The 21,218-nt window shown below is 46.2% G+C and overlaps 1 protein-coding gene across 1 annotated transcript in view; it reads right to left on the bottom strand.

Moving 5' to 3' along the window:
• Positions 1 to 14,519: 14,519 nt before the first annotated feature.
• LOC145348607 (putative G-protein coupled receptor 139) overlaps positions 14,520 to 21,218 on the bottom strand; it is an 89,707-nt gene continuing 83,008 nt past the window's right edge. Inside the window, exon 3 of the mRNA XM_080196783.1 lies at positions 14,520 to 14,903. Coding sequence (XP_080052909.1) covers positions 14,520 to 14,903 — 384 coding nt within the window. The remainder of the gene's footprint in view (positions 14,904 to 21,218) is intronic.

The raw sequence follows: 21,218 nt of genomic DNA, 5'->3' as shown, positions 1-21,218 counted from the left end.
ATTCTATGATCAAAGGGACAATTATAAAGCTGTTGATGAGCTGCATGCAAAAGTTGCCATATGGGCCTATGATACAATGGCAATGACCAAACTGTTCCAGCTTCCTCCCACACTACAAAGATGTGCAGGTTAAATGAATTGTCCATGCTAAATTGTCCCTTAATGTCAGCAGGATTAGCAGGATAAATACTTGGGATTATGGGAATAGGGCCTGGATGGGATTGTTGTTGGTGCAGGCTCAATGGGCCAAATAGCCTCCTTCTGCACTGTAGGGTTTCTATGATTCCGTGAAACTGAAAGGGAGGATTGTTAGAGGCAACATGGTTTTGTGAAGGGGAGGTTGTGTTTCTCGAACTTGATCAGGTTTTTTGACGAAGATGATTGATGAGGATAGGGCAGTGGATGTTGTCTACATGGACAACATGTAAGGCCTTTGACAAGTCCCTCATGGCAGACTAGCACAGAAGGTGAAGTTGCATGGGATCAGAGGTGAGCTGGCAAGATGGAAACAGAACTGGCTCGGTTATAGAAGACACAGTGTTGGGTGGAAGTGTGTGTTTCTGAATGGAGGGCTGCAACAAATGGTGTTCCTCAGGAATTAGTGTTGGGACCTTTGCTGTTCGTTAAATATATAAATGATTTGGAGGAAAGCGTAACTGGTTTGATTAGTAAATTTGCAGGTGACACAAAGATTGGTGGAATCATGGATAGCAATGAGGACTGTCAGAGGATACAGTAGGATATAGATCGGTTGAAGACTTGGGTGGAAAGATGGCAGATGGCAATCCGGACAAATGTGAAGTAGTGCATTTTGGAAGGTCTACTACAGATGGGAAATATACATAAATAGCAGAACCCGTAAGAGTATTGATAGTCAGAGGGATTTGGGTGTAAAGGTACGTAGGTCAATGAAAGTGCATCAAATGGGGAGAAGGTAGTCAAGAAGGCATACAACATACTTGCCTTCATCAGCTGAGATATTGAGTTTAAAAATTGGCAAGTCATGTTGCAGCTTTATAGAACCTTGCTTAGGCCGCACTTGGAACATAGTGTTCAATTCTGGTCGGTGCAATACCAGATGGATGTGTAAGTTTTGGAGAGGTTAGAGAAAAGATTTACCAGGATGTTGCCTGGTATAGAGGGCATTAGCTATGAGTTGAGGTTGGAGAACCTTGGTTTGTTCTCACTGGAATGAGGGAGGCTGTGGGGCAGCCTGATAGAAGTCTACAAGATTAGAAGGGGCATGGACAGAGTGGATAGTCAGAAGCTTTTTCCCAGGGTGGAAGAGGGCATAGGTTTAAGGTGCAAGGGGTAAGGTTTAAAGGAGATGTATGAGGCAAGCTTTTTAGAGGATGGTGGGAGCCTGGAACTCACTGCAAGGGGGAGGTAGTGGAAGCAGATACGATAGTGACTTTTCAGGAGTGTCTGGACAAATACATGAATAGGATGGGAATAGAGGCATATGGTCCCCAGAAGGGTTGGGATTTCTGTTCAGACAAGCAGCATGATCGCTGTAGGCTTGGAGGGCCAAAGGGCCTGTTCCTGTGCTGTAATTTTTTTTGTTCTTTGAACTTAGTACTTCTGACCACAAGACAGTTCGAAAAGATATACAAAGAGAAACCACAACATGAAAGTGTCACTATTGTAAATAATTACTTACAGCCACAAGGTAGGCTTACCTAGTTGAGATGTAAAAGATTAAACATGACTTGGTTAGATTTAAGGAACAATTTGGAGCCGCTCACTAGTCAGTGGATACATACGAAATCGTGGTGAGCAGCAACATGAATAAATATAAACAGATCCAAGAATGGCAGATTACTGATCGTGGAGGACTTCCAATCATAGTAATATAGACTGAAATAGTAACATTGCAAAAGATGGAGAGAAATTCCTGACACGAGTAAGAGAATTTTTTGATTAATGTATTCCTATTCCAATGGTGAAGGTCGCTGTACTGGAACTAGTTTGGGGATGGAGGGAGCATATTTTCAGTAGAAGAATATTTGGGACGAGTGATCAGAATATTAGTTTGGAATCTCACCGATATTTTCAAATCGAAATTCTCATTCAGATTTACATTCCTTCTGAATATCATCACTCCCTGTCTGATTAATCTCTAGATTAACAATTTCCAGTACCAACCTTCCTCCAACTCTGGCATTTTTGAACTAGTTCCATTTGCCTTTGTTTGGCCCATATTGCTCCAGACCATTCCTATCCATGTACATATCTAAATACCTTTTAAATGTTCACTATTGAACATGGACTATAAAATTCTAGCCAAGGTCATCGCCAACCAAGGCCGCAACTGGAGTACTGTGTGCAGTTTTGGTTGCCGCATTTGCGAAAGGATATATTGGCCTTGGAGGGAGTGCAGAGAAGGTTCGCTAGGCTGATACTGGAGATGAGGGGGTTAGCCTATGAAGAGAGATTGAATAGTCTGGGTCTGTACTCGTTGGAGTTTAGAAGGCTGAGGGGGGATCTTATAGAGGCACGTAAGATAATGAAGGGGCTAGATAGGGTAGAGTTAAAGAGATTCTTCCTGCTTAGAAAGGATAGCAGAACTAGAGGGCACAGCCTCAAAATAAGTTGGGTGGGGGGGGGGGGGGGGGCGTGCAGTTTAGATCAGAGTTGCGGAGGAACTTCTTCACTCAAAGGGTGGTGAATCTCTGGAATTCTCTGCCCGTTGAAGTGATGGAGGCTACCTCGCTGAATATATTTAAGTCACGGGTAGATAGGTTTCTGATAGACAAGGAAATTAAGGGTTATGGGGATAAAACAGGAAGGTGGAACTGATCCACTTCAGATCAGCCATGATCTTATTGAATGGCGGGGCAGGCTCGACGGGTTAGATGGCCTACTACTGCTCCTATTTCTTATGTTCTTATGTTCAACCAGGTCAAATCTGCTGTAGGGTCAGTGATCCATCCTGATCAAACCTATGCTATACCCAGCAGGAAGATCTCTGATAGCCTCGCACTACTCAGAAATACAATCGCCGATGTGCAGGACAGACAGATGGATACCTGCCTCATCAGCCTAGACCAGGAGAAGGAGTTTGACAGAATATCGCACAACTACATGATGGAAGTGCTCTCTAAAATGGGCTTTGGAAAGGGAATCCACAATTGGATCCAACTGCTCTACACAGACATCAGTAGCGCAGTTTCAATCAATGGGTGGGAATCAGATAGGTTTCAGATCAGGTCTGGAATCAGGCAAAGCTGCCCTCTCTCCTCCATCCTTTTTGTGTGTTGCATTGAACCCTTTGCCGAGGCCCTCAGAAGCGACCCAGATATCAAAGGGGTTACAATGCCAGGCTCCCTGTTCATGAATGAAGTGGCTGTCTTCTGCTTGGACCCGTTGTTTATTCGTAGGCTCCACCAATTCTGTGAGCAGTTCGAGCTGACCCCGGCAGCCAAAGTCAACCGGGGCAAGAGCGAAGCCATGTTCTTTGGGAACTGGGCTGACAGATCCTTTGTCCCCTTCACCATCAGGGCAGACTACCTTAAGGTGCTGGGGATGTGGCTTGGAGCTGCAGGGGCATGCACCAAAAACTGGGAAGAGCGCATCACCAAAGCGAGGCAAAAATTGGGCTTGTGGGAGCAACGCTCCCTCTATCACCGGGAAAAACCTGGTCATCTGGTGTGAGGTGTTTTCCGTGTTGTTGTATGTGGCGCAGGTCTGACCTATCCCCAAATCCTGCACAGCAGTAGTGACCCAGGCCATCTTCAGATTTATCTGGAGATCAAAGATGGATCATGTCTGCGGGGAAGCGATGCACTAATATCTGGGGAACGGAGAGAAAAACGTTCCCAACGCTGCTCTCATCCTGGTAAACATATGGATGATATTGGAATAGTGTAGGTTAGATGGACTTTAGATTGTTGCACCAACCTGTGAAACCATCGAGGGCAGAAGGGCCTGTACTACGCTGTACTGTTCTATGATGGCCACCTTTGTGTGCGGCTGCATCAAGCTGTGTGTAGATCCTCGGTACGCTAACAGCAAGTGCCACTACTTTCTGAGGTTCTACCTGTCCCAAGTGTTGCGGAGAATGGTCTGGATACACTGCCATGGAACGCTCCAAGTAGTTGGACCGTGCCGCAGTACCTGTACTTCATGGAGAAATTTTTCCGGAAACACACCTTTGACCGCGTGGCGATCAAGCAGTGATCAGCATGTAACGTTCTTGGGGCCCTGAGAGAAAAGGAGATGGCGGATCCTGTCGGATGGTTCCCTGAGCAGACTGTCAGTGTCGTCTGGCAGAACACCTCATCACCAGAACTCACAAACAAGCACCAAGACCTGGCTTGGCTGATGGTGAGAAGGGCACTCCCGGTCAGATCCTTTATGCACGCTCGAGGTCTCAACATCACCGCACGCTGCCCTCAAAGCGACCGCAGGGGTGATGAAATGGTCGCACACCTCCTTGTGGAATGTGCCTTTGCAAAGAAGGTCTGCAGTGAGATACAGGGGTATTTATCGAGGTTCGTCCTGAGCAGCTCGGTGACGCAGCTGTTTCCAGGGCGCACATCAAGTCAAATATCAACAGCTGCTGGAGGGTCATCAACTCGGTGAAGGTCACACTTTGGTCCGCCCGAAACTTGTTGACCTTCCAGTTGAAAGATTTGTCCTCAACCGAGTGCAGACTGGCACGTTCCAAGGTCCAGGACTACGTACTGAGGGATGCGCTCAAGCTTGGGGCAGCCACTGCAAAGGCACAATGGGGAAAGGCCACTGTGTAAAGCCTTTCAATCGAGGCAGACTGAGGGCCCAGGAACTGCAGAATGACCTCAGCCTGCGTAACTGTGTGCTAATCTGAAAAACAACAGCATACAATAAAATCTGATGTTCGTATATATTTTCAAGTCCTGAAATGTAATGAATGTAATGTCGTGTTAATAAGCATTGTATAGTACTGTAAAAATGACTTTTTTTGCACTGTTTGTAATTTTTGGATATGTCGTTTTGCAATGGTTTATTTGAGGGTTTTTTGTGATTAAAGTATATTTTTGAAATAAAAAACGTCACTATTATTTGGCTGAGATCAAGTGTCGTATTGACATCCTGCACTTGGGTTGAAGTCACGAGATTACACTAAAGCTTCATTGGAAGCAATTTTTTTTAAAGTTTCAAACTTGACCTTTTGAGTAAGATGCAAATGAGATCAGCCTTGGAGGAAGGTGCAATGCTTGCTCCAATCAGCTTGGATCATGTAGATCAAGCCGAAGACAGGAGGTGAGAGGCCTCCCTTATCAGCTTGGATCTGGAATGTCTCACTTGCTGAGACTCTGAATTGGACTTTGATTGGATTGAATTGGATATATAAACAAAATAAGTCACTGAGAGGCAGATTTGCTGCTGCTACAAGGGAAGGTTTAAACTAGATTGGCAGTGGGTTTGAATCCTCAAAATTAGGGAAGCAAATGAAGGGTTGAAAGGAGATGCAGTACCCGCAAAGGCAAGCTGAATAAACATGATTGGCAGGAGCGTGGCAGGGAGTGCGGAAAGCCTATTGGATTAAATTGCATCTATTTCAATGCAGGAGGGCTGACAGGTAAGGCTGATGAACTCAGGGCATGGATACATGGGACTGGGATATCAAAGCCATAACTGAAACATGGCTAAGGGAGGGACAGGACTGGCAGCTTAATGTTCCAGGGTACAGGTACTTTAGGCACGACAGAGGTAGAGGAAAGAGAGGAGAAGGAGTTGCATTTTTGATTAAGGGGAGCATCATGGCAGTAGTCAGAGATGAAATAACCAAGGGATCATCCAGCGAGGCTTTGTGGATGAAACGAAGAAATAAGAAGGGGATGGTGACCTTATTGGGATTGTACTCACAGAAATCATAGAAATCCTACAGCACAGAAAGAAGCCATTCAGCCCATTGAGTCTGCACTGACCACAATCCCACCCAGGCCCTACCCCCATATCTCCACATATTTACCCATTAATCCCTCTAACCTACACATCTCAGCACACTAAAGGCAATTTTAGCATGGCCAATCAACCTAACCCGCACATCTTTGGACTGTGGGAGGAAACCAGAGCATCTGGAGGAAACCCATGCAGACACGAGGAGAATGTGAAAACTCCACACAGACTGTGACCCAAGCCGGGTATCGAATCCAGGTCCCTGGAACTATGAAGTAGCAGTGCTAACCACTGTGCTACTGTGCCACCCATGCTGTAAACCTCTATGACTCTATATCTTCCTGTTAAGGTGAAGGGCAAGGCTGGCAGGAGTACTATAGGCCCCCAAGTAGTCAAGGGGAATTAGAAGCACAAATGTGCAGGGAGACTGGGGAGACTTGCAGGAGTCATTGGGTTGTCATAGTCAGGGATTTTAATATTGGTAACATAGCCTGGGGTAGTGTTGCCATAGCATTAAGAGCTTAGACGGAGTGGCATTTAAGTGTTTTCAGGAAAGTTTCTTCAGGCAGTATGTAAAGGATCCTACTCGGGAAAGGGCAAAACTTGACCTACTCTTGGGAAATAAAGAAGGTCAAGTGACTGAGGTGATGATGGGAGACACTTTGGGAACCAGTGACTATAGTTCTACTTATTTTAAAATACTTATGGAAAAGGACAAAACTGGTCCACGGATGCAAGTTCTAAATTGGGGCACGGTGAATTTTGATAGAATTAGACAGGATCTTGCAAGGGTTAATTGGAGTAGTTTGTTTGAGGACAAGGGGACCTCTGGGAAGTGGGAGGCCTTTAAAGGTGAAATAGCTTGATTTCAAGTTCTATATTCAAGTTGGAAAGTCTTGTTGAAGTTGTATAAGACATTGGTTAGGCCACACTTGGAATACTGTGTGCAATTCTGGTCACCCTATTATAAAAAGGATAATATTAAACCAGAAAGAGTGCAGAAAAGATTTACTAGACGCTACCCAGACTTGATGGATTGAGTTATAAGGAGAAGCTGGATAGACCGGGACTTTTTTCTCTGGAGAATAGAAGGCTGTGGGGTGATCTTATCAAGGCCTATAAAATAATGAGGGGCATGGATCAGCTAGGTAGTCAATATCTTTTCCCAAAGGTACGGGAGTCTAAAACTAGAGAGCATAGGTTTAAGGTGAGAGGGGAGAGATACAGAAGTGTCCTGGAGGTGTATAGGGTTATACTCAAGAAGGAAATTAGGAGGGCAAAAAAGGGGACATGAGGTAGCTTTGGCGGAGAGGATTAAGTGCATATGGTTTTAGTTCAGGCAGGTATCATGATCAGCGCAGCCTTGGGGAGCCGAAGAACCTGTTTCTGTGCTTTTTCTTATATATATTAAAGGAAAAAGAATAACTAAAAAGAGAATAGGACCCCTCAAGGACCAAAGTGGACACTTATGCGTGGAACAGCAGGAGATTGTTGAGGTTCTCAATTAATATTTCTCTCTGTGTTTACGTAGAGAAAGACATGAAGACTTGGGAATGTGGGAAAGTTAATGGCGTATATTGGGAATAGTTTGTACTATGATAAAGATGGTGATGGACATATTAAAATGTAGGAAGGTGGATAAATCTCCTGTCCCTGACCAGGTATACCCAAGAACACTGCGTGAGGCTAGAGAAGAAATTGCAGGAGTCCTGGCTGAGATATGTGCATCATCATTAGCTACGGCTGAAGTACTAGAAGGCCGGAGGGTAGAAAAGCTGTGCCTTTATTTACCAAGGGCTGCAAAGAAAAACCTGGGCATTATAGACCAGTAAGCCTAACAACTGTGGTGCGTAAGTTACTAGAGAGGATTCTGAGGGACACAGTATACACACATTTGAAAAGATAGGGTTTGATTAAGAGTAGTCAGCTCAGATTTGTGCATGAGAGATCGTGCCTTAAAAATTTGTTTGCATTCTTTAATGAAATGACCAGGCAGGTTGAGCAGTAGACATAGTCTACATGGGTTTTTATAAGGCCTTTGATAAAGTTCCACATGGTTAGCTGCTGTAGAAGGATAGATCACATGGAATCCAGGGAGAGCTGGCAAATTGGATGTACAATTGGCTTGATGGTAGGAAGCAGAGAGTAATGGTGGAAGGATAGTTGTCAGACTGGAGGGTTGTGACTAGTGGTATGCCTCAGGTCAGTGCTGGGCCCATTGCTGTTTGTTAACTATATCAATGATTTGGATGAGAATATATAAGGCATGATCAGTAAGTTTGCAGATGACACTAAAATAGGTGGTATTGTAGACAGTGCAGAAGGTTATCAAAAATTGCAGCAGGATCTTGATCAGTTGAGGAAGTGGGCCGAGAAATGGCAAATGGAGTTCAATACAGATAAGTGTGAGGTGTTGTATTTTGGAAAGTGAAATCAAGGGTAGGACTTTCATGGTGAATGGTAGAACCTTAGGTAGTATTGTGGAACAGAGGGACCTTGGAGTTCAGGTTCTCTAAAGATGGAGTCGCTGGTAGATAGGGCAGTGAAGGCAGCTTTTGGCATTCTGGCCTTCATCAGTCAGGACACTGAGTATAGAAGTTGGGAAGTTATTTTGCAGGACATTGGTGAGGCCATATCTGGAATTTTGTGTTCAGTTTTGGCCACCTTGCTGTAGGAAAGATGTTATTAAACTAATGTTGCCAGGACTCAAGGACTGAGTTATAGGGAGAGATTGGACAGATTAGGACATTTTTCTTTGGAGCACAGGAGACTGAGGGGTGATCTTATCGAGGTGTATAAAATAATGAGAGGCATGGATAGTGTGAATGCACTCAGTCTTTTTCCCAGGATTGGGGAATCGAGAACTAGAGGGCATAGTTTTAAGTTGAGAGGAGAAAGAATTAATGGGAACCTGGGGAGAAATGTTTTTACACAGAGAGTGGTGTGTATGTGGAATAAGCTGATGGATGTTGTCTGCATGGACTTCAGTAATGCCTTTGACAAAGTGCCTCATGGCAGACTGGTGCAGAAGGTGAAGTCACATGGGATCAGAGGTGAGCTGGCAAGGTGGATACAAAACTGGCTCAGTCAGTTTCTGAATGGAGGGCTGTGACAAGTGGACTTCCTCAGGGATCAGTGCTGGGACTTCTGTTGTTTGTAATATGATTTGGAGGAAAATGTAACTGGATTGATTAAGAAGTTTGCAGATGACACAAAAGTTGATGGATTTGTGGATAGCGATGAGGACCATCAGAGAATACAGCGGGATGTAGATTGGTTGGAGACTTGGGCAGAGAGATGGCAAGATGGCAGATGGAGTTTAATCTGGACAAATATGAGGAATGCATTTTGGAAGGCTGCATACAGAGAGGAAATATACAGTAAATGGCAGAACTCTTAAGAGTATTGATAGGCAGAGGAATCTGTATGGGTACACGGGTCACTGAAAGTGGCAACGCAGATGGAGAAGATCATCAAGGAGGCATATGGCATGCTTGCCTTCATCGGCCAGGGGCATTGATTTTAAAAATTGGCAAGTCATGCTGCAGCTTTAGAGAACTTTAGTGAGGCCGCACTGGGACTATAGTGTTCAATTCTGGTCGCCACACTACCAGAAGGATTTGGAGGCTTTGGAGAGGGTACAGAAAAGATTTACCAGGGTGTTGTCTGGTACGGAGGGCATTAACTATGAGGAGAGGTTGGAGAAACTTGGTTTGTTCACACTGGAATGACGGAGGTTGAGGGGCAATGACATAGAAGTCTACAAGGTTATGAGAGGCATGGACAGAGTGGATAGTCAGAAACTTTTTCTCAGGGTAGAACAGTCAATTACTAGGGGGCACAGATGTAAGGTGTGAGGGGCAAGGTTTAGAGATGTACGAGGCAGATTTTTTTACACAGAGGGCGATGGGTGTCTGGAACTCATTACTGGGGGAGGTAGTGGAAGCGGGTACGGTAGTGACTTTTAAGGGGCATCTTGACAAATACGTGAATAGGATGGGAATAGAGGGATATGGTCCCTGGAAGGGTAGGAGGGTTTATTTAAGTCAGGCAGCATGGTTGATGCAGGCTTGGAGCTGAAGGGCCTGTTCCTGTGTTGTTAATTTCTTTGTTCTTTGTTCTTTGATACTTAAATTCTCCATTTCTCCTGCACAAAGTTCCAGTTTGAAAAGCAGCTCTTGTTAAAAATCAGTTGAGAATATTTCCTTCTCTCCAATTACATGGGATCAAAAGAGGAACATATATTCCACTGAAAACAATACCTGTACATTTCTGCCATGCTCCATATCCTAAAATCATTTCTCTTCCTGACTCTCTTCCAAACCATTTGTATTGGTGATTCTTAACCAAACAATATATATGTATATTCTGCATCAGCAAGATGTGAAATCTGTCCATTTTCCTAGATTTCTTTTGCATGAAATGCTCTCCACTAGGAGAGGGTAGGTCTTCCACAGGGTGGCAATGGGTGATCCTTGGTCTGCAAGTCGATATTTTTAATACCTATTGCACTGCCAAAATTATATTCAAATTGGAAACAGTATTGTGAGGATAAATGCAGTCAATTCATAAGAACATAAGAACATAAGAACATAAGAAATAGGAGCAGGAGTAGGCCATCTGGCCCTTCGAGCCTGCCCCGCCATTCAATAAGATCATGGCTGATCTGTCGTGGCTCAGTTCCACTTTCCCGCCCTCTCCCCATAACCCTTAATCCCCTCTCTTATCAAAAACCCATCAACCCGCTTCTTAAAAATATTTAGCGAGGCAGCCTCCACCACTTCAACGGGCAGAGAATTCCAGAGATTCACCACCCTTTGAGTGAAGAAGTTCCTCCTCAACTCCGTTCTGAACTGCCCCCCCTTTATCTTGAGGCTGTGCCCCCTAGTCCTACTGTCTTTTTTGAGCGGGAAGAGTCTTTCCACCTCTATCCTATCCATCCCATTCATCATCTTATACGTCTCAATGAGATCTCCCCTCATTCTTCTAAACTCTAACGAGTACAAGCCTAGTTTATTCAGCCTCTCCTCATAGCTCAACCCCCTCAACTCCGGTATCAGCCTAGTAAACCTCCTCTGCACTCCCTCCAAGGCCAAAACATCCTTGCGCAGGTGCGGCGCCCAAAACTGCACACAGTACTCCAGCTGCGGCCTCACCAATGCCCTATACAGCTGCAGCAAGACCTCCCTACTTTTATATTCAATCCCCCTCGCTATGAAGGCCAGCATCCCATTCGCCTTCCTGACCACCTGCTGCACCTGCAGGCTGGGTTTTTGCGACTCATGCACAAGGACCCCGAGGTCCCTCTGCACCGTCGCCTGCTGCAGTTTTTCGCCACGTAAGTAATAGTCCTTCCTACCATTCTTCCTACCAAAGTGGACCACCTCACACTTGCCAACATTAAATTCCATTTGCCATTTCCTGGCCCATTCGCCCAGCCTATCTAGATCCTTCTGCAGACTCTCCACACCCTCCGCACAATTTGCCTTTCCCCCAATCTTGGTGTCATCAGCAAATTTCGACACCCTACACTCGGTTCCCTCCTCCAGATCATCTATATAAATGGTAAATAGCTGAGGCCCCAGCACCGACCCCTGGGGCACCCCACTAGTCACCAACCGCCAATCCGAATAGCACCCATTGACCCCCACTCTCTGCCTCCTATTTGACAACCAATCCTCTATCCACGCTAACACCCTACCCCCAACTCCATGTCCTCTGACCTTCTGCAGTAACCTCTTGTGAGGTACCTTATCAAACGCCTTCTGAAAATCCAGAAAGACCACATCCACCGGCTCTCCTCTATCCACCGCCCTAGACACATCCTCATAGAACTCCAGTAAATTGGTCAGACACGACTTCCCTTTAATGAAACCGTGTTGCGTCTGCCCTATCAAGCAATTCCCTTCAAGATGCCTCGCAATTTCCTCCTTAATGACGGATTCTAACTTTTTACCTACCACAGACGTTAAACTAACCGGCCTGTAATTCCCCGCCTTTTGCCTGGCACCCTTCTTAAACAACGGCGTAACATTAGCCGTTTTCCAATCCTCCGGCACTTCCCCGGAATCCAGCGACGTCTGGAAAATAACCACCAAGGCATCCACTATCACCTCCGCCATTTCTTTCAGAACCCTTGGATGCATTCCATCCGGTCCTGGGGACTTGTCCACAATCAGCCCCTCCAGTCTGTCGCGCACCACCTCTCTAGTAACAGTAATGTCATTAAGACCCTCCAGTCCTACCACCTTTCCATCGCTAACACCCGGCAAATTATTCACGTCCTCCTCCGTGAAGACAGAAACAAAAAAGTTATTCAAGACCTTAGCCATATCCCTATCCCCTACCACTAGGTCCCCTTTCTCATCCTCTAAGGGACCAACGTTCACCCTAGCCAGCCTCTTCCTTTTTATATATTTATAAAAACTCTTGCTATCCTTTTTTATATTAAGTGCTAGCCCAGCCTCATAGCTTCTTCTACCCTCCTTTATCAACTTTTTTGTCAATCTTTAGCTTAAAGTCTTCAGTGAAATGGCTTGAGGACAATTTAATATACTTTGCAACATAAGTACTGAGATAGTTCCACTCACAATTGTTCCTTTTATTTCAATTGAAACTGCTGCCTATGTTAATATTAACCATCTACTGGTGCAAGTATCTAGTAGCATGCTGCCCAGACCTGTCCCTCCCTTCCTTTAACATGTGTCCTTTGTTACAGGAGGTGACTCAGATGATCTAGGCCCTTCTGGTGTCAGTGCTTCTCCATGCCCCATTCCCACCTCCCCCATCCACCCCCCTCCACCACCATTGCCACTTCTGTTGAAACGCCAAAGGATAGTTCACATGACACCTCAGAGGGAGCCCCTGAAAAACCTCCAGGGATAGCACCAGTGATTCAGCAAAGGCATCCACCACACAAGCCACCAACATCTATCATCACGATGGGGTATGTTACTAGTGAGGCTTCTGCATCACTTACTGATGTATACAGCACATCCGTTGAGGCAAATCATGTGGAGGTGACAATGTCTGGGGACTCGGGCACACGGAAGACTGCCAGTGATAAGGAATCAGCTGGCTGTGAGCCAGGTGCCAGGTCTCTGGAGTCTGTCATCCTGAAACTGTTGCAGATGCATCAGCAGACCCAGGTAATGATGAAAGAGCTGTCAGCAACTATGCAGCAACTATGGAGTCCAAAAGAATGCTGTCACAGAGGTGGTGCCAGCAAAGTGTGGTCCCCAGGCCAACACTGCAAGGGTAGTGCTCGCATTGGAAAGTCTGGGTCAGGAATTGGTCCCCATAGGTAACGGGGTGCAGACCATCCTGGAGACACAGCCAAGGGTGTTGCTAGGATTGTGGAGGCATGTTGGTCCATGACCATGGGTGTCGGGAGAATTTTGGAGACAGAGCTGGCCATGGAGGGTAGGGGAGATGCGGGTGGGGTGGGGGGAGGGGGAGGGATGGAGGTGGTGCGACGAGGCTCTCACAGGCATTCTGGAGCATACCAGGCTATAGGCATTGACAACTTAGCCTATGCTGATGGCTAATGCTGAGTGGCTCTAGAATTGACCCAGTCTCAGAGGGCTAGCACTGAGGGATGGAATACCATAGAATCATAGAATTCCTACAGTGCAGAAGGACGCCATTCAGCCCATTGAGTTTGCACCAGCCACAATCCCACCAGGCCTTATTTCTGTCACGCCACATGTTTATCGTTAATCCTCTGACAGTAGGTTCAATTTACCATGGGGAGAATGCATCTGGCCTCCAAGACTGGTAATGGCAAGACTTCTGAAGCTCATTCCATCTGCTCCGCCATCACATGGAGTGTCCCCAGGATCTATGGGCATCTCAAGGGAGGAGGATGCGGTGAAGCCCATGCTGGGGTCCTCCACTTGGGAGACTCCATGCATCCCCAGACTTTGCTCACAGCAGGGCATTTCATGAGTAGCGGGATGAACAAGGTGGCACAGCTATATCAGTGTCATCCGCAAACTAGCTAGGGGCCTCCAAGTGTAGCCCCCCTCCTCACCCCAGGGCCACCCACCAAAAGCATCAAAGGCCACAGGGATGGTGGGGGTTCACAGTTTGGCATCTCCACCTCCGTTCATCTTGGAGGATCACCTAGGCATAGCAAGAGGCCATGTATGATTAGGAAGTTGTAGGGTCACGAACAAGGTCAGCACAAGTCAGGGTTATTTGTACATGTTAAAAACACATTAAATGACTATTGTACCCCACAGCTGTGACTAATCTGTCTATAATTCTCCCCAACAGAGCTAACTGTACTCGTCCCATCCATCGAAGTGCAGAGTGTTGTGCTGCAAAATATCAGCCCCACAGTCAAATGTCAGTGTCCACTCGCTCTGGTTTCCCCAGCATCCGCCAGACAGCATCGACCACTGGTGTCAAACACCACCACTGCCCTGCCTCTGCAGCACCCCCCACCACCACCCCAACCATACCTGTGGCCACAATCCCTTCTCATACTTGGGCCCAGGTACCAGTGTGCAGTCAGAGAACAGGTAGAATTCAGACTTGTGTGGTACCAGGGCAGCATTCCAGAGCCTCATAGCAAATCGTCATCACCCTCCAACTTTGACCGATGACTTGCTAGCACGACCAATCCACGCCCATCACGCTATGCTCAGACCCTTGGAGGTTGTGGGTGGGGTGCAAGATGGCAAGCGAGGGGATAAGTAATTTGGGGTGGTTGAGGGCACTGTTTTGGTGGAGTTATTGGGCTGTGGGATTGCAATGTCTTCCAGGGTGTGGTTGCAGCAGCCATTGGACAGCAGGACATTTATGAGTGCCTGCCTTGTTGCCCTGCCCTGCCAGACCTTCGCCTGTCCTCCATCCTCTGCCAGTGCCGTCTGTCCTCCGTCCTCTGACTCCGCATCGCCCTCCTCCTGCACATCATGCAGGTGGTGGTCCTGCTCCACATCCTCCTCCTCCAGGAGGTCTCCCCGCTGCTGTGCCAATTTGTGGAGCGTGCAGCTTACACCGATATTGCAGGAGGCCTGTATTGGGTGGCCCAGGAACCCAAACTGCAACTTTAGGAACTCAATGCTGGACCAGTTGATAGTTTGGGTCTCACTATAATGGATTCTGCCATGTTCTCAGGCCTTTGCATTGGCATCATCAGCAGGACCTTAGCAGGCTTCGTTGTCTCCCATGAGCCATCCCAGCAGCCTGGGCTGATCCTCGAAGAGCTCAGGGATTCCTGAACTCTTTAGGAAATAATTGTCATGTGTGGTGCCCGGATGTCATGCGCATACTGGCATGATAATGAGCCTACGGTTGCAAACTATCTGATCATTGAGGGAATGGAATCCCTTTCTATTAATAAAGCAATCACCATCACCTCTCGGGGACCACAGTATGACCTGTATGCCATTTGTAACCTCCTGCGCGTGGGACATTCTAGCAACATTGGCAAAATGCAGTTTGTGCTTCCTATTGGACAATATCAAAGTGCATGTACTGGCCTGCTCCGGTGCACAGGCATCTATGACCTGGTGGACACACTCGTGCATGGATATTTGCTGAATTACACATATGCCCCCACTGGATGCCTGGAAGAGAACTTAACTTCCACTGGGAGTGGTTGTCATAGATATCATAGAATCCTATGGTGCAGAAGGAGGCCATTCAACCCATCATGTCTGCAACACCCGCAATCCCACCCTGACCCCATTCCCATAACCTCAGGCCAAATAACCTAACTAGACCCTGATACTAAGGGGCAATTTAGCATAGCCAATCCATCTAAGCCGCACATCTTTGGAGTGTGGGAAGAAACGGGGTGTCCTCCTGTTCTCTGTGATACCAGGCCTACGAGGACACACTGCCCCCTTGCATGGATAGAGCAAACACCAGCACATGGCTTCCAACATGCCCTCAAAAAACATGCATGTTTTCTGACCCTAGATCTCCGCTTCCTCCTACCTCTGCCCACACTCGCCCCCACCCCCCTCCCCGGGTCCCCAGGCGTGGACACTGGCAATCCGATACCATCCAGAGTCTATAACTAGAGGGCATAGGTTTAAGGTGACAGGGGAGAGATACAAAAGTGTCCAGAGGGGCAATTTTTTCACATAGAGGGTGGTGAGTGTCAAACAAGCTGCCAGAGACAGGGGTAGAGGACAATTTTGTCTTTTAAAAAGCATTTAAACAGTTGCATGGGTAAGATGGGTATAGAGAGATATAGACCAAATGCAGGCAAGTGGGATTAGCTTAGAGGTTTAAAAAAAAGGGCAGCATGGACAAATTAGTCCAAAGGGCCCGTTTCCATGCTGTAAAGCTCTATGACTTTATGCATCATCTGAATAGGTTGCCTACCATTGACATATTGGCCATGGTAGGCAGGGAGAGCATAAGTGTTAGTGTGCAGAGTTGGCCATTGAGGACCCTAGGGCCATTGTCATGGGCCTTACCACTGCATTGCCTTTCAGATATGGGTTGCAATTCAGCCATATGAGGCAGGGTCAATCTCCTGACTATCACAAGATGCACTTGCATTCAAAGCAGCACTGCTGAGTCCATGCAGTATGAGGGGCTGTGTTTACACCTAGTGAGCTCCATCCCTTCCTTGGATCAGCAGTTGCCAGACCTACCACTTGTTGCTGTTAGTGGGCCCTGAGATGTGAGATCTACTTCAGCCACAATCCTAGTCCAGCAGAAGGATAGCGTGAAGCAGGTCAATAGTCATGGAGTTGGTGGTGGAAATCATGATCCACTTTATTAATAGAAAGGGGTTCCACTCCCTCAATGTTCAGATATTCTGCAACCACAGGCTCATTATCACACTAATGTGTGCATGACACCCGGAGACTGTGCAAGACAGTTATTTCCTAAAGAGTTTAGATATCCCTGGGCTCTTTGAAGATCATGACTTCCACCACCCCTCGGGGATCTCTTACAGCCAGGCCAGTGGAACATTGTTGGGCCAGGGGACAGCAGCCCTAACAAATATTGGACTCCCCAACTCATCCCACAGCAGACCAATGCACAGCCCTAGGCCTGGGGACAGCAAACCCCAAGTGCGGAACAAAGAACAAAGAAAATTACAGCACAGAAACAGGCCCTTCAGCCTTCCAAGCCTGCACTGACCATACTGCCTGACTGAACTAAAACCCCCTACCCTTCTGGGGACCATATTCCCAACCTATTCATGTATTTGTCAAGACACCCCTTAAAACTCACAATCTCCCTTGACAACGATTTCCAGGCACCCAATACGCTGTAAAAATTTTGCCTCGTACATCTCCTTTAAACTTTGCCCCTCACACCTTAAACCTGTGCCCCCTAGTAATTGACTTCGATCAGGTCGCCCCTCAACGTCTGTCGTTCCAGTCCTTCAAGCAGCACGTTGATGCAAGGAACCTTCAAACAGCATGTCGATCCCAGCCCCCAAAACACAGCATCCATCTGAGTCCCCCACCTGATCCAGCAACTTCACAGCACCTGGCTGCCCAATGACCACTCCCACATATCCTGCACTCCAGAGGCTGCAGCTCCATTTAACTTACATCCTCACTCCACATCACTGCCGCCTTGCTAAGCCTGATGTTTATGGAACAGTTGTAAATGCCATGACATCACGCCAGAGAGCTGGGGTGCAACAGAGAGGGGGGGATGTGCCATCCCAAACTCGCTGATGTGATGTAAAGATAAAGAAAAACATTAAAATGTGTGTCAACCCATTTCTGGTGTGAACGCAATCACATCAAAAAAAATGGCCTAGAAAAGAGACCCAGCCGCCCGGCGCATTTCCTGTTTTTGGCCTCCCAGTTATATTTCCCAGCCCACTCCATCAGCACAGTTGGCCGGGACTTCGAGCCCTTGTCTTTTCCTATTTCTGAACTTCATGTTTCTTCTTGTGTCATCATCTGAAAGCGCAACAGCTGGATTGTCCCAAAATTAAACTAAATGTTTAGCTGGTAGGAAAACAGGAGATTTTCCAGCCTCTTTTTCTGCATACTTAGCATCAGAACTTTCTTTCAGAGAGATTCATGATTGTAAGGGATGGGGGCATGACAGGGTGGAGGGTGGAACTCATCCTGCTGGAGAAGAATGGTGTTGAACGGACCACTGCATAAATGCCAATCTGTCAGTAGGGAGATTGGCGCTTGTGCAATGGCAACCCACTCGATCACCAGACTCCCCCCGCTACCCATGGCCAGCCCCAAACCACCACCACCCGCTCCCTTACCCATGGCTAGCCATAATCACCCACTTACTCCCTCCCTTATTAATCCCATTGCGTAGTGGCAGCTGGATCCTCACCACCACCGATCGCTCCCATCCCATCCCCGTATGTCCTGTCTCAGTAGACTGTGCCTCCAGTATGCCCTGTCCCTTGACACTGCCCAGTGCCCCTTGGCACCATCTCAGGCCTGTTAATCAAATGGAAATTCAGATTTCCGTATGGTAATCAGACCTATGCCAATTTCAGGCATGCTTCCATGGAAGAAAAAGAGCCAGGGAGACTGGCTATCAGCTATGCTGATGTTTCCCAGACTGCGGCCCATATTTCAGTGCAGTTTCAGGAGGTTGCAACTTAAAAGATTTTTATTTTTCACAATACAGTCTAGAACTATGCTGATGGCATCATGCATCCTCAAAAGAGTAGGTAGCAGTACAGGAAGATAAGGTTGTGAAAGTGACATATGGAATGCTCACCTTTGTTGCCAGAGCATAGAATAGAAAAGTAGGAATATAATTATGAACACATGTAAAGCATTGGTGAAGCCACAACTTGAGTACTGAGCACCTGCTTACCACGGGAAGGTTGTAATTGCTCTAGGCAGAGTGCAGAGAAAAGCTATTAGAATGTTGCCATGGCTGGGAACTGCAGCTACAAGGACAGACCGGAGAGGCTGAGGGTGACGTGACTGAAGTATACAAAATTAAGAGGAGTTGAATAATCAGGCAGCATCGGTTTCCCTTGGCAGAGAGTTAATAAAAAAGGAGACATGGATTCAAACTAAGGGGCAGAAGGTTCACAGGGGAACATGAGTAAAAAGCAGGTTATTCGGCAGAATGTGGTGGCTGTCTGGAATTCACTGCCAGAGTTGGTGTTGGAGGCACAGACTTTGAACTCATTTAAAAAGTACACAGATCTGCACCTTAATTAATGTATGCTGCAGGGCTACGGGCTGTGTGAGGAATGGATTTTGATCAATTCAGGATAATGCCATCAGCAGTCAGTATATATTGGGTCAGATTCTCCAGCCTCTTAGCTGCGTGCTTCCCAATGGAATGGTGCATTTTTTGCTATCCCCAGCGTGAATAGCCAAAGAATTCCAGCCATGATGTTTATAAGATGATGAGGGGGATAGATAGAGTTGACATGCAGAGACTATTTCCTCGGGTGGATGCAGCTGTCACTAGGGGGCATAACTATAAGGTTCGCGGTGGGAGATATAGGAGGGTTGTCTGAGATAGATTCTTTACTCAGAGAGTGGTTGGGGTGTGGAGTGCACTGCCTGCTGTGATAGTGGAGTCCAACACTTTAGGAACTTTCAAGCGGTTATTGGATAGGCACATGGAGCACACCAGAATGATAGGGAGTGGGATAGCTTGATCCTGGATTTGGACATAGCTCAGCACAACATCAAGGGCTGAAGGGCCTGTACTGTGCTCTACTATTCTGTGTTCTATGTTCATTTAATTCAATGGTAATATCAGAACAATTTTGCATAATCGCAACAGGCATTGCATTGTTGCTTTGGCAAGTATTGAATGCAATACCGCAGTATTGGTTGGAACAAAAGCAACTGAATGTGCACATGAAGACAAAAGAATTTAAGTTTATTTATGTCACAAATAGGTTTACATTAACAATACAATGAAGTTACTGTGAAAATCCCTTAGCTGCCAACTCTGCCCATGCCTTCTGTGCCCATTGGGCACCGCAGGAGCTGGGATGCATTATTGACCCTAATAATCACATTTTAATTTGACGTTTTTAAATTTCCTTTGTACTTTGATTTTGTTTGGGCTGTTCCCCTTCCTTTTGAGGAGCTGCCCCTTTTACTACGTCCTAACTTAATTTGCGTTTGTTTATTTGGTTTGACCTTAAAAGAGACCAATTCTGCCCATTCCAATGCGCCTAACCAGTTCCTCTTTGGACTGTGGAGGAAATCCACGCAGCAAGGACATGCAGATTCTGCACAATGACCCAAACCAGAAATCGAACCTGGATCCTTAGCGCTGTGAACCATTGTGCTACGGTGATAACCATTTCAAGAACAAGCTCGTCAAGTATTGCTAAAAAAAATTCAAATTAACCAAAGTATTTTTATTGTATAAGTATCCGATCGCTGCTTTGGGACACCAGTCATATTTTCGGTAGCTCTTTGTGTACTAACTAAATAAACAAACTCAAATTAACTTAGGTACAACTCATAAAAGGGTAGCTCCCTAAAAGGAGGGGGGAATCTTAAGTTTCGGTACACTATATTCACATTGAAGAAGAACCTGTTGAGGATTAATCTGGTTTGATCAAGGTAACGAACGTGTTAAATGCCTGGTGAATCCGTATGCTAATCAGTTGGTAAAATACCTTACTTCAAAAGTTCATATAAGGTGTTATAACAGGACAGTGTGGTCTCATCACTACCTTACTTCGATATGAATGACATGTTTTCCTTCAGAGAATGACTGGTGCAATCTCAGTCCTCGCTCAATATTTTTAAGACGCGGGTTGATAGGTTTTTGATAGGCAAGGGGATTAAGGGTTATGGGGAGAGGGCGGGAATGTGGAACTGAGCCACGACAGATCAGCCATGATCTTATTGAATGGCAGGGCAGGCTCCAGGGGCTAGATGGCCTACTCCTGCTCCTATTTCTTATGTTCTTATATGAGAATAATTGATGCTATCAATATTTTAGAGGATATATTCCAGAAATCAATCCAAATTAGACTGGACAGTCAACGTTATCATCTCTGAACTGTCATATTGCATCAATTACTTCCTATCATCTGGCTGCCACATTAATTTTTGCTCGATTAAGTGAATATGACGTGCATCCTATCTGTCGTGTCTACGGTTGCTTTGCACAGCTCCCTGTAAAATATCTATTAGTATCATTTAAATCTGTCACATGTGCCAGTTGTCGACTTAATTGTATATATTACACGGTGGCTTCTACTTTTACTCATGTGGCTGGAGAGAATGGCCTACTTGAGTTTAAAAATTGGCTATAGTCGGATGTCTGCCTGTTGTGCAGGATGTCTTCAGCTCTGATAATTGAATTTCAGTGCTCTTTTTTTTCAGAGGATTTACGTGTTCTTAGGCCAGCATCTGTTGCCTTAAAGTGAAAGTCTT

This window comes from Carcharhinus amblyrhynchos, chromosome 9 (assembly GCF_965287045.1).
Source record: "Carcharhinus amblyrhynchos chromosome 9, sCarAmb.v2.hapA, whole genome shotgun sequence".
NCBI classification, from domain to species: Eukaryota; Metazoa; Chordata; class Chondrichthyes; order Carcharhiniformes; family Carcharhinidae; genus Carcharhinus; species Carcharhinus amblyrhynchos.
The sequence above is the reverse complement of the archived record's forward strand: the minus strand, read 5'-3'. Positions and strand labels throughout refer to the sequence as shown.